The sequence below is a fragment of the Diabrotica undecimpunctata genome, chromosome 1 (genome assembly GCF_040954645.1).
Source record: "Diabrotica undecimpunctata isolate CICGRU chromosome 1, icDiaUnde3, whole genome shotgun sequence".
In the NCBI taxonomy this organism is placed as follows: Eukaryota; Metazoa; Arthropoda; class Insecta; order Coleoptera; family Chrysomelidae; genus Diabrotica; species Diabrotica undecimpunctata.
The window spans coordinates 60,864,755-60,879,378 of NC_092803.1; the positions used below are offsets into that span (position 1 = coordinate 60,864,755).

The following is a 14,624-nucleotide window of genomic DNA, read 5'->3' on the forward strand; positions in this document are numbered from 1 at the left end:
AACTCACACTTCTTGTAAATTCGTGTATGGATGATTCTGAGAAAAGTTTTAAGGGCATGAGACATCAAGCTTAATATTCGATAGTCATCGCATTGTGGAGAATTGGGTTTTTCTAGTAATGTTGATTTAAGCCAGTCTGATGGTATTTTATCTGTGTCATATCTTATTGAATACTGCTGTTATCAAGGCTAGGCTTTTGCTTTCGTTGTTTGCAATTAATTTAAGTACTTATTCAATGATATTGTCTAGACCGGTGGCTTTCCCGTTTTTCCAATCTTTTACTGCATTAATAACCTCTTCTTTGGTTCCTTCTGGACGTTTTTCATTTATTCGATCATCTGTGGATGGTGGAGAACAAAATCTAACGTCGTCAAAAATGTCTAATTGTATTCTTTTCATCTTTTCAGTTTGTCTTCTACACCTATAACTCTTTCGTTATTATTATTTCTTAATATTGTTTCTTATCTGTTTGTGTGTCTACCTGTTATTTCTTTCACTTTTTATGGACACTGAAAATGTCGTATCTTTCCTGAAGTTGTTCATTCTAGGCATTTTGTTAGCAGTCAGTTTTCTTTAGCTTCTCTGCACTTTCTCTAATGATTTTATTGATTGATTTGTATTCTGTTGGGTTGGTTTTATGTTTTCGTCTTACATCCATGAGGTCAATGATCTCTTATCGTTATCCGTTCTTGTTATCTGTTGATTTTGTGAAGCAAATGTTTTCCTATTATATCTTTGTTATTATCAATTTTAGAGTAAAGTGTCTACTTTTTTTGTCACTTTTTCTCTTTTAACTTTCAGAAAGCTTTTTACTTTAAAATGCATTATAACTGGATTTTGATCGTTATGAATGTCAGCTCCAGAGTATGTTTTAGTAGATTTTATGTACTTCTAAAAGTTGTGATCGAACAAAATGAGGTCAATTTGATTCCTATCAATTCTATCGTCTCTGTCTGCAGGTGATTTCCAAGTGTATATTCTTCTAAGTTTGACTATGGTGTTGGCTATTAAAAGTTTGTTCTCTACGCAGAATTGTACAATCTTCCTTATTTTTTTTTTTGGTACCGAGACCACGACCAACTTTCCGGGAAAATCATCCATGAATATTAAATATTTAGGCGTATTAACGTTAAATGGTTTATTATAAAATATTAAGGTTTTTCTCATTATTTAGATATAAGAGTTGCGTTCTTCTGGAAAACCTTATCCCTTTCGGTTTCACCTGAACATGTGAAACCTTGAGAAAAAAGCTGTCGCATGTGTCTTCCAGAATTTAAATACTATTTTATCCACTTTAAAACCAACTGACTTAAGGCAGTTTTAGAATATCAGCTTTACATTTGAATTCAAGCATTATTTGAATTAAATATGTTATAGGTATTTGGATGAAGTGGAAATTAAAGAAACAAGAACAGAATTTACCAGAATAGAATCTGATGATGGAGCTTCTCTGATCATAAAAGAAGTAACAAGCCAACTATCGGGACAATATACGTGCAAGCTCAGCAACGAATGTGGAGGAGTGGAAACAAGTGCTAAATTAACAGTTAATTGTAAGTATTAAGGGAAGGTGGGGGAATTTTACGCACTTAAACAAAACCGTCTTTATTGTTGTTTATTAAGTTATTAAAACTATTCAAATTAATATAGTTAATTCACGAAAGTAAATCCTAGACGTATATTAAACACATAGAGTCAAACGGTAAATACCCATTCTAAAATTATCAATTCAATTTTTTTTGCTTGGTATGCAAAATTACCCATCTATGTGGGTAATTTTACGCAGTGTATCTAGAAATTTTACGCAAATTATAAAAATTAAACAGTTTGTTTTTTTTTTTCATTACAAAATATTTTATAATTTAAACTGAGTATATATTTAACACATATGTCACATGCCATGCACATTGATATCACAATTCTCTGTCCTTCTAGAATATTCCACAGTCGGATCCACATCGTCATTGTAGAGGCCTTTCTCGTCATATTCCGATTCCTCCTCTTCTCTTTCTTGAAATTTAATCTGCTGGACATGGGTTAATTTTTGGCATCTTTGTTAAACATTTTTGCTTTTTGTAGCAGCTACCTTCTTCTCGTTTGTGTCTTTCCTCTTCAAGTCAGCTTTTTCTTCACGACAGATTGTGTAGACTTCTGGTAGTGGTAATAAATCCAAAAGAGAAAAAATTGACTTTTGATTCTCCAGGAATTAAATCTTCTTCAGAATTTATTTGTGTGAATCCCTCTGGAGAAATGTTGGTATTTCACTAATAACTTGTTCTTTCAGTTGTTCGGTATCTATGTTCTTTTACTTAATTTTCTACGACTGGTAGAAACTGTTGAGCAGGCAAAAAATCTTCATCTTTAAATTTATTTAGGTCGAAAGGATAAATATCAGCAGATCTAAAGCCAGAAATTCCTTTCTTCATTGTAACAACTTTAAGCTAGGCTTTGTTAATAATCTCAGCTAACTAAAAGTTAGTTATTCTCTTATGTGGATGTGCTCTGACATATAATTCACATTCTTTATAAGCTCCCGTAGCAGAGCTAAATATAAAAGGTCGACGGGCGGTAGCTTATGGGAAGTGTGTGGAGGTATGGATATGAGGTGAACTGTGATTGTCAAGTATTAATAAAACAGGGAACTGTGGATTAGATTGAATTCTCGGGAGAGTAATATACTGCACCTATCGGGCCATTATTTTGAAGTTAAATAGTGATCCTCCTCCTGGGAAGATGAACATCGGTGGAATGTATGCTCCAGATGGTCTCATCACACAAACTATTGTAACGGTCTTTCCTGTTTCCAAAGAGATTGGAACCTACTTTTTTTTGTTCCTTTGAGCCCAAAATCTCTTGACGTCTATTTTATTAAAGGCTATTATTCGATTAAAACTTGTCCCTTCTGGTTTACTCAGACTTAGTTTCTCTTTAAGATCAAAGTTACCCAGTTTTTTCCAACAAGTTCAGTCTCTTTACAAAAATTGTGCCTGCTTTCATTTCTATCTGCATATTAATACACCAATTGCCTCAGCTCGCTAATAGTGATACCATAAAACATTTTAGCTAGCTTAAAGATATGTTTAGTTAATTCTTTCTCCTTTTCTTTCGTAAAGATGGGCTTTCGACCAAGTTTAGACATTGATCTCTGATTAATTCTTATTTTGTAACGAAAAGTTGCCTCCGAGATGTTGAAACTTCATCCAACTTCTCTAATCTTTCTGCCTGAACTAATACCAACAGAGCTATTTGAAGGACTTAATCTGCAATATTACCACGAGTAGGCACTTTTAGAACACATGTTCTAGGCACCTGCAATTAAATAATTAAACTTAGGTACTTATATCTACACTGGTTGTTTTTTATTTTTGTAGCAAGCAAGACATTTATAGATTATAGAGTACTTTTACACAGTGTAAAATTCCCCTTATTTTGTACGCAATATTACCTCATACAGCAGTAACTACTTAAGTGTTATAAAAATATTAGAATGACTATTCTAATCAACCAAGCAAGTTTTCAGTAAAAGTCACGTTTTCATTTGATAACACAAAAACAATGGTACAAGAAATATTAACGCTTACTTTATTACATTTTGTCTCAATAACAACTGAAATTCGTAAACACGTGTAGCAATATCTCTGCCCGCCAACTGATATGCTTTGTTAGACATTTGGACGTGAGCACATGACACCAGCTAAGACTGGTATATTTGAATCGACTCTGCGTATAATTACCCGCTGCGTAAAATTCCCCCACCCTTCCTTACTTCTAATTTTCTGATCATAGAAATAGCAAACTGTTATGCTAAGATGTCATCAGAAACTAATAAATTAGAATCCAACCTACGGAATAAAAAGATCATTGCAAAATTTCTTAAAATTTTGAATGTATTGTATTTAATTTAATCTTTTTCAAGGTGCACCACGAATCATCAAGCATTTGAAAGATACAACCGTCGAAGAAGGATCCACGCTTCACCTGGAGGTGGAAGTGGAAGGTTGTCCGTCACCTACTGTCAAATGGTTGAGGAATGGACGTGAGGTATCGGCAGACGCTCGAATCAAGATCACCAAAGACACCCAACGACACGAGACGTTCAATCTTGCCGTCAATTTAATCAAGTACGAGGAACAAGGGGAGTACGAGGTGATCGTGACTAACTCGCTTGGAACTGTCAGCAGCAAGAGCATAGTTACTGTACACAGTAAGTATTTTTGGGAGAAAATGTTAATATATTGTTTATTCTTCTTTTTTAGGCGAGTAGAATATGTATTTGCAAAATACAACTTTTGCAGTAGATTTAGATATGCCAACCAATGTTTTATAAATATGAGTATATTATATATTAATTTATACGAATATTAATTTTACGAAAAGAAGTTATTATTTACATAAAGTTTGACATATTCTTAAATCTTAATTGTAATCATAAGGTATCAAATTTTTTCAATCTTATACGAAGTACGTCAAAAAACATGAACATGAAAAGATGTATTTTTTTGTCAATTTTCAATGTAAATTTACGTAAATTATAAAACCTTACCTATAATGTACCAAAGGCCGCAATTAAAACAAACACTGTTCATAACTATATGATTGCTTATTTACGTGCCAGTTAAAATTACACGGAATAGACAACAAACATCGATTTGAATACTGTGGCAACAGAAACCAACTTGCATGCGCTTAGTTGCATGCAAAATAATTGGACAACCGATCACTATGTGGAAGCACTCTTTGGAAGCGAAATTTAGACAAACAAAGGAATATTCCGGTAACTGCTGTTACCTGCTGACCGGCATTCCCTCTTTCTACCCTACTTGATATCAAACACACAAAAACAGAATAAGTATTTATGGTTCATGGATCACTCTTAAACAAAATATATCCTAGGGTAAACGAAATGTTATGTGATGAGAATAAAACAACCTTAAAAAAAACCAAAAAAAAACAGTTTATTTTTAAAAATCTAATTTAATATTTAAGGATCCCTAAAGAAAAGTTAGAAAAAAAGTTAGAAAAACATCATACCTAGGCCACATACTGAGAAATAATAAGTACCAATATGCCCAACTTATAGTGAAAGGAAAAATCGAGGGAAAGAGAGGCCTAGGAAGGAAAAGACTATCGTGGCTCAGAAATATCCGACAATGGACAGGGCTAAATTTTGAACAGCTAATAAGAACAGCTGAAGATAGAGAAGAGTTTAAAATTGTAGTAGCCAACCTCCATTAAGAAGAAGAAGGGAAAATCAAATTCTAGCAAAAATAGTGTCAAACAATTTGACCGAAAAATTACGAAAATCTTATTAAATTTTTATTAAATGAATTTTAAGGTTCATCGTAAAATAGATATTGAATCCTTAACCGAGGAAAAGTATCAGACAAAAAGTTACCAAATAATTTCTTGCCTGACCACTTGACTAATAACCATAATGATTATAAAAATAATAATAATGATTGACCATAAATTTAACAAAAAAAAAAGTAAAAGTAAATGTTCTTACTAAAATGTTACCAGTTATATTACTTAAAAAAGAATTTGTAATTTGATTATACCAAACGGATTTTCAAATTATCAGATCGACTTTGTACTTGACTTAAACATTACCATATTCCAAACATATAAGAAGTAGATAGATAGCAGGTGAAATCTCCAAAATAACATTAAGGCAACTTAAAAGGACTACAGGAAAACTTAGTACATGCGCATTCACCCCTGACCCAACTACGTTTATGCTACGAGAGAAAAACCTAAACTTATTATCACAATAAAAAGAATCTGAAATATATAATACATAGAAATGTAGACTTAACTCAAAAAAGATAATGTGGAGAATTTATATCGTTGTTGAATGGGGAGTGTCTACTGCTCCGATAAAAGATGTGTCTATTGTAAAAATTAATTCGGGTAGAATTCGAAATATTTTTAAGAAACTGAAATTAAATTTAACGACAAATCAAGCATCTTTTTCTCATGGTGCCGTCTCATTTCGAAGGTTGACGATCCAAATGGCAATTGTAGTTTTGGAAACTGCTGCGCGAAAGATTTCTGCGTATGAGCGGTCGAACCATCTCCTCAGATCTTTCAGCCACAAGTTCTGGCGTCTTCCTACTGATCTTTTGCCCTGTACTTTTCCTTCCAGTATAACTTGAAGTAATTCGTATCTTTCGCCTCTCAACAATGGTACATTAATTGTAACAACATATTGCTAATGATGGCATGGTATTTAAATGACTTCAATAATCGAACATCTTAAAAATCCGTACGAAAAAAAGAAATTCCGATCCAAAATGCTATTAACTAAAATACTGTTTTTAAAATTTAAAAAAAGAAGGCCCACTTTATGTATACGTTAAAAGTAGGAGATCGTGATAGACGATTTGGGTTATGTTGTCTTTCGGATGAAGCAACATTTACATCAAATTGAACAATTTCTAGTCAAAACAGCCGGTGAAGTGATACTAATTCATATTTTACCATGAAAACTCGGAACCAGTATGGGTGGGCTGGGGAATTATTAATTGAATTTGTTTTTATAAATCATTAAATCCGGACCCTCAATTACTCTTTTTAGAGAATGAATTATAGTTTTTCTTGATAACGTTTTCCTTCTTCAACATCAACAAATATGGTTACAATAAAACGGTACCCATGCCACAGGAAGTAAGGGATGTAAGCCATACCTTAAAAAGCATTTTAGTTAAAGATTTATACATCGTTTTTTTTTTTTAATTTTTTGAATGATTATTAACTGTCAAATTTTTAATAGATTTTTAATATATTTTGTTTTGTGAAGATTTGCTTATTAATTTCTAAACGGAACAAAAATGTTATCATGTTGGTAATAAATAAATATATTAGTAACTGTTCGTTATTGGTAATTTGAGAAAAATTTGTCATTTTTTTTTTTAATTAGAGAAATTTAATTGTATATGAAAACACAGTTTTAAATTCTAAACAACTTTCCATAATAACAATTTTTGATATTGTGAAATATAAAGTTATTTTAATCTTGAGCAATATTCATATTTTTGACATACCTCATATAACATTGATGGTTGGTATAATATTTGATATCTGATGGTTGTATCTTAGGTTTTAGACCATGCAGAACTTTTTATGAAGATTAAGTTTTTTCGCAAAATTTATAATAAAAAAGTTTCCCATTTGTTGTCAACTTAAGTTGACAAGTAGTATAGGGTGGCCAGCCGAAAACAAAACAGAGGCATTATCAGAAACTACATCATTTTTGAAAAACGTAGCGACATTTTAAATTTTGATTACAGGGGGACATATTTTTCCGATATTTTTGATTATTTTACTTTCACCCCTAAGTTGATTTAGTACCCCAATGTTTAGATTTTAATTTCTTTCTTAGCCCTGCTTTTGTTTTTTGTTAAATTTGTCATACTAAGTAAATGGTATGATATAAACACATAAAGAACATAAAATTAAAATATTCTCTTGGGAATATCAGTTGTCAGCATTCTGTAGTCTTTGAAAATTTATTACCATGGTTTATTCCATTCCGGAAAGGGCAGATAGCGTTTTGTTATATTTTATGAACAATAAATGTACCATTTATTGTTCGGGACAGCTCAGCAATTTAATGAACGATCAAGATAAATACGACATTGCTATATGGCTATGGCGTGCCCTCCAAGTATTAAACCTGGCAGGACCCTGGGCTACCTATCTCACGACATACGCCCGTTAGTGAAACCTCTGCCCCTACGAGTCCGACACCAAAGTGAAGGGGCCACGCGGCGCGTACCAAAAACGTCCCGTGGGTCACCCCGTGGGGTTACCACGACACGTCTACTATACGCGTCCCGTGGGGGCTCCACCCTCCTCGTAGTACCTGTGTTGTGAGTACCTTGCCTACCCGTTACTCCCACACCACGGGCGGGTAGGTTCGGCAGGCGGAGGAATTTCCACCTCACACGTAGACAGGTCGCCGCCGAGGATCTCTCCTCTCCCACTCTTGGATCTCCCGGTGGGTACGTGCCGGGACACCCACACCACGCCTGACCAAGGTCAGGAGAGGTATATACGGGCCCAGCTCGTTCAACCTCACCAGGCTCTTTTGGAATGAGAGTAGAGTGGTCCCACGAGAGTCTCGTCTCGGATACTAGGAATGTAGACCGGTGACCGTGTCGCCGAAGCGACCGTGTGTGTTTCTACCAACCCGACACCTCAAGCGACGGCTCTCCACCTCTCGATTCCTACCCATTAGTCGCCTCTTACGACAGGCAGGGCTTTCTGACCCCGGCCGTATTCTTATCTCCGCGAGCCGGACGGAGGATAAATACGACAGCAGGAAGTATGTTTTGTAATTAGTATAAAAAATAAGTGAACAGTTTAGTGTAGGAACCTAATGGGGATGGTTACCACTTACGCGCCGTTTACAGTTTTGTAAAATAATCGAGCGATCAGTGACCGATCCACAGTTTCGCTTTAATATTTTTTCTCCAATGAATGCACTTTTTTTTATTAAAACCCAAAGATTTTCCACAAGGTGCATACACAGCAACCGCCATAATTAAATGTATGGGCTGGTATTTTTGGTGATCGACTGGTGGGATCATTTTTTTACCTGGCAGTTTGACTGGCAAAATGTATTTACAATTACTGCAAAACGTGAATAATTCTGCGTTGACTGAAATTATTGAAAATGATCAACAAAATGATAAAGATCATTTGATTTTTCAACAAGACGGTACTCCTTCACATTAGGCTTTACTTGTTCGTCAAAATTTTGACAAAAATTTTCCACGACATTGGATGGGGTGGATAAGCAGTATCGAATGTCCTCGTCGGTTACCAGATTTGTATCACCTAGATTTTTTTGTGCGTATATCCAAAAAGTAAAATCTATAGAACACCACCTGTATCTTTAGAAAATTTACGTCAACAAATTGTCAACGAATGCCTACGAATCACTCCCCAAATGCTTCGGAATGTGGAAGAACTTTTCAACCAAACCTTTATCATTATATAGTTGCCGGAGATGATCAGTTTCACTATTAGCTCAACTAAGAAGTTGAACAACCGGCTAAAAATATTAATTAAAATATTTATTTTTTTTTTTTTCTAATAAATGGAATAAAGTACTGGGCCCAATTTAAAAATTAAAAGACTAATTTATAGAGAATTGTAAGGGATTTCAAATGACTTATTTGACTCCCATTCCCATTAAAAAACGGTAAATTGATTTTTGCCCTGGTTTATGGGTGAAAGTAAAATAATTGAAAATACCGAAAAAATTCCCACTCTATCAAAAATTGACCTGTCGCTGGATTTTTCAAAAAAATTTTCGTAGTTACTGTTAATGCCTCCTCCTGTTAATGTTTCGTTTTATATATATATATATATATATATATATATATATATATATATATATATATATAATATAGTTCACTAAAATGCTAGTAATGGAGAAATATTAATCAGACCATCCGAGCTGCTGAAGCTCAATGATGAACCACAACACATCTGCCAAGATGTCAACTACTATGATGATGATGAGGATACTTGAGGGTTGTTGGTCACAATTTGGAGAATAAAAAAAAGATATTTGCTACTTCATCCTTTATTAAAAAGACCTTTCGTATATGAATCCATATAGGTCATCAGTTCATCTCACAAAGATATGCAGCTCTAAAAAATAGAAGTGAAGCAAAAGTTTAATTTATAAACCATAAAGATTAAACATCCGGTTTTTAAAAAGAAAAAACAGAACTAAATCAGTTTTTATATAAAATGTGCAAAGAACAGATGTATATAAAAAGTTGAGAAAACGAACAGAATACTTTCTAACATGGATGACAAACAGAATTCCAAAAGCACTGATATTGTTTTTATTTAAACAATAATAAGTGTTATATTTAACTTGGGTAGCATTATTTAGTTAGTAGAGTTTTATATTTTTACCGGCGAAATCACCAAGCTAACACTTCAAAGGTCTACCCTCTTTCTTTGGTCTCGTTTTTAGAGATCAAATATCTGACCACTGGACCACATACAAATATATATAATATTTGTTTATGTCTATACAGTTAGGTATCAGGTACTAAAAACACTTACTTATTTGTCATTTCCTTATGTAAAATTTGATAATAAAAATCTATACCCCAAAAAAGAGGCAACACGTTACGCAGTAAAAATATTTCTGATCAAAATAGATTAGCTAAAAAGGCTCAAGATAAAGCCAAATTCAAAAAAAGGTGTCAAATATAAACTGCCTATATTTTCGAATTCTTAGACGAGAAGTACAAAAATTCTAATGAAAAAATGAAATGAAAATGTCCAGATCAAATTAGATGAAAAAAAACAAGAGAGAAAAGGATAATCGAAGAAAGTAAACTATTGTTGATGATAGATAATAATAAACTGTGGTAAGATAAAACGTGGGCAAATCAATTACAGTGATATTTCTTGAATTTCCTTACATAATAAATATATTTATTTCCACTAACATACCACCACGTAGATATTCCTTTTATAAAATAAATATGAAGGTAAGAGCATCCGAAATAGTATTACACTATTGTGTGAAACCCAGATTACTCTTTCGTTGTTTTTGTCTCTGTCATCTTCACAAGTTTTAAAGGATTCACAGAAAAATCCTCATTAATATTATTTTTAGCAACCCTACCCACGGGATCTATGTAAGCTTTCCCTGTGGCGATTTATAGGTAGACCTAGTAGATCACTTCAACTATAGAAATATCGTTCCCAAATATGTCCGATATTATTATTGGCAACTACAGCTCTTATTGTTGAAGAGGATGTGTAAATGTACTAACTTAAGACATGTTATTTAAGAAAACTTTACGGCAAAAATTTTTAATAATTTGGTATTCAAATACACACATCAAAAATGTCTAGAAACACCATTATTATTCCACTTTTTTTAATACAAACTTTTTTGTTAATACATAAAATTCGATTTGAAAACTTGTTCTCTTCAAACCAAGATATGACATGTAAATTAATCTGTCAGTTTCACTGTTTTATTAACGCATAAGTGATATCGCCTCAAATTCGTACGATTAATTGCTTCAAATTGTAAAGAAAAGGTGCTTCAATTTTTAAAGATAGTCTTTAGATACTTTAAAATTTTACTAAAACGTGATTATTAAATGCAAAGATAGTCATAGAGTGTCGGCATTTAACACATGTTCAAATACTAAGTGCTATGAATATGATTTAGACTGATTTTCACCAGCTGATGTTGACACTACTCCTCAACATGATCGGTATGTGGTAGGATTAGCTCGTCGAAATGTACATGTAACTGCACGTAAACTCTATGGGGCTTTAGGAAATACCCACAACATTGCCATATGTGACCAAACTTTAAAGAATAATTTACATGAAACTGACCTGCACGTCAGGCGTCCATTAAGAGCTCCTATATTACGTCATAGAAATCCTGAAGACCGAGTAAGGTGGGACAAGAATACGTACAGCGGAGCTTACAAGAATGGAGTTCTGTTATTCACAGTTGAAGCTAGGTTTTGTCTCTACCCTGATTAACGAAGAGTGAAAGTTTGGAGAGGACCTGGCAAGAGAGACTTAAGCATGTACAGGGTGTTCGTCCATATAGTGGTCTACAAGTTATGATGTGGGGAGAATAATTTATCATCATTGAACTGTTCCCGTTTTTGTAGAAGGCACTTTGAATCAATCTCAACATATTGATCTTATCTTAGAACCTGTTGTCCTTCCATTTTCTACGGCTGCGGGTCCTGATTTGCGTTACTTGACAATTGCGTTAAAGACGCATTGTTCTTCATCTGCACAATATTTATACTAGACAAGGTTTTCAAGATCTTAAACAATAATGGATCGATCGTATTGCCTCAAAACGGAGTGGATAATTTAATTTTAAGCATGCCAAGAAGATGTTAAGCTGTAATTAATGCTGCTGAAGGAAACACAGAATCTTAAACATATTTTTTGTGAGATTTTTATGCTTTATTAACTTTTATGTTAAAAATTTTCATTTAATTAGTGCACTTTTGAACTTTTCTTTGATTATTTCGTCATAAAGAAACCATAGTACACTAAAATTTAGCTGATTGTATTGCTGACTAATCAGGCATTATAGCAATATGTCACTTTTTAAAGTTCAATCAAAATTGATTTATATATGAGAAAAAAACTGTGTGTTCCTTAGACATTTTTGATTTGTTTATTTTCAGATCCATTAGTTGTGCATGAATACCAGTTCTATAGCATGTATAATATTTATATAAAGGGGAGTTTTTTCTTTTTTTTATTGTTTGATAGACGTGTAAGCAACTTTATAACTCTAAAAATATAATGCACAAAGTGCGCAAAATATTTTATGTATATTTTCACTGCCATGTTCAATTTATAGTTATATGCCTATCTCATGAACGTATTAAATCATATAACATCCTCTTATACAGTAAGAAAACCAAATTTTGTATATTTCTTATATACGATAATATTACATAAAGTCTAGATTTACCTAAATATTTTGTCTTGTGTGAGTTGACACCTCCCTACATTACGTGTTTAACCAATGATTACCCATCTAACCAATTGCAGAAGTAACACATACTGACGCCATTGAGGAAACCGAAGTTATCGAAGTTCTCGAAAAACCTAAGGCTGCTAAGGTGGCAGAAATAGAGGAGAAAATTGAAGAGAAAGTGGAAGAACCGAAGCAAGCGGAAATTAAGGAAGTGGAAGAAAAACCTAAAAAACCTAAAGGTAGGATAACAAAAACTTTATTCGATAAAATTGATTATTATAAAATTTTATTTGTGATTCTGATAGACTGTTTTTTTCAGTTTTGTTGGGATGTTTGTTATCCAATCTTCCATTTTTAAAAAGATATGTTTGTATTGTGCATACATTTCTTTTTTTTTTTCCTAATCAGATGTCATTGATAAAGACCAATTAGCTAGACAATTTTTTTTTACCTATAATAATTTAACTTAACTAAATTGAAAACTCACATACATTTCTTATATTAGTTTGTATAGAATTTATTTCATCTTATTTCATCATTTTGTTACTGCTGATTCCACTAAAGTATTGATGTCTTTTATTTTAGCCTACTTTCATTCCACCATTGTGATTCAGCTTAACCTTAAATCTACAGTTGTTTTTGCTCAGAGTTCCTTCTCTTGTCATTCTTTAAAACCATTTTTTGGTACACTGGAATCCTTAAAGGATCTATAGTGTTGCCTAATGACTTTTAATCCATTCGTTGTGAATACGATTGAAAGGATATCCTTGAATTCTTTTCTGTCGATGTTAACTTTCTTATAGAATACTCTGAATTCTTTCTCTCTGTTGAGGTTTTCTATAAATTTAAGTTCCTTATTTAAATGACTTCGTTTTTTTTTTTTCAGTTGTATATCCTCTTTTGTTCTCTTATCTTTGTCTGGTAACTGTCCACAGTTGTACTAGTTCGTCGGGTAAGCATCTTTCTGTAGGCTAAATTTTTTTCTTTTGTTGCATTCTTGCAATCATTGTCACACCAATGATTTTTACGGGCACAAATTTCTGTTCCCATTTCATCTGTTGCTACTGCGTCAATATCATCCTTTATTCTGGTCCAGTAGGAGTCTATATCTGTCTGGCCTTCTTCATTTAAGTATCGATTTCTTAGTCTGTTGGTGATGTTTTCCGAGAACCGTTCTACAATTGTCGCATTTCTTAACTTTTGCACATTCCATTTTTTTGTATCCATTTTATTTTCTTTACTGTGTATGAAATTGTAGCCTTCAATGTTGAGATCACTAGGCAATGATCTGAGTCTATGTTTGCGCCCCTATAACTTCTGCAGTTTATTACGTCTGTTCCATACCTTGAATATATTACAATATGATCAATCTGACTCGTTGTTCTTCCACCAGGAGAGGTCCAGGTTACCTTGTGTATGTTCTAATGTTCAAAATAGGTGCTAGCGACTGTCATATTTAGTGCTGCTGCATTAGTACTGTTCATCAGTCGTAATCCATTATCGCTACTGATCTTGTGTAGGCTATAATTTCCTATTGTGAGCATGAAAACTCGCTCTCGTCCTATTCTTGCATTCATGTCACCTAATACAATCTTAATGTCATCTCTATGACATCTTCTGTAGGCTTGCTCTAGGTCTTCGAAGAACTGTTCTTCTATTTCCTCTTGTTTGTCATCAGTTGGGGCATGTGCGTTGATCAAACTGTAATTAAAGAATTTCTCTTTTAAAAGCAAATAGCACATTTTTTGTCTGTAGGCTTTTAAGTCAATAATAAAGCCTTTTGTTTTTTGGTTTAAAATAAATCCCACGCCATCCCTGTGTTGGCCTTTATTGCAGCTATAATATATGGAATGGGTTCTCTTATCAAGAGTGCCAGTTCCCGTCCAGCGTATTTCCTGCAGTGCTAAAACATATACTTTGTTCATGTTCACTATGTCTAGTAAAGATGTGAGTGCTCCAGTTCGGTACAGGGTTAGGGTATTCCATGTTCCTAATCTCAATTCCATTTTTCTTTTGCAGAATTGTCGTCGTGAGTTACGTCCAGCTAATAGTTGCTAAGGCTCCGTAACATCTGCTTTTTTACAAGAAGAGGCCTCTAGCCCAAGCCCCAACC

At 33.5% G+C, this 14,624-nt stretch overlaps 1 protein-coding gene across 11 annotated transcripts in view; it reads left to right on the plus strand.

Annotated features, from left to right (window-relative positions):
- The window catches only part of Obsc (Obscurin), a 350,811-nt gene that overhangs the window by 248,851 nt on the left and 87,336 nt on the right, over positions 1-14,624 (plus strand). For 10 of the 11 annotated variants that reach the window (XM_072543243.1, XM_072543203.1, XM_072543216.1 and 7 more), the window contains 3 exons: positions 1,378-1,553; positions 3,917-4,204; positions 12,586-12,750. In XM_072543243.1, coding sequence (XP_072399344.1) covers positions 1,378-1,553; positions 3,917-4,204; positions 12,586-12,750 — 629 coding nt within the window. The remainder of the gene's footprint in view (positions 1-1,377; positions 1,554-3,916; positions 4,205-12,585; positions 12,751-14,624) is intronic. The other variant, XM_072543256.1, reaches the window with a different exon arrangement.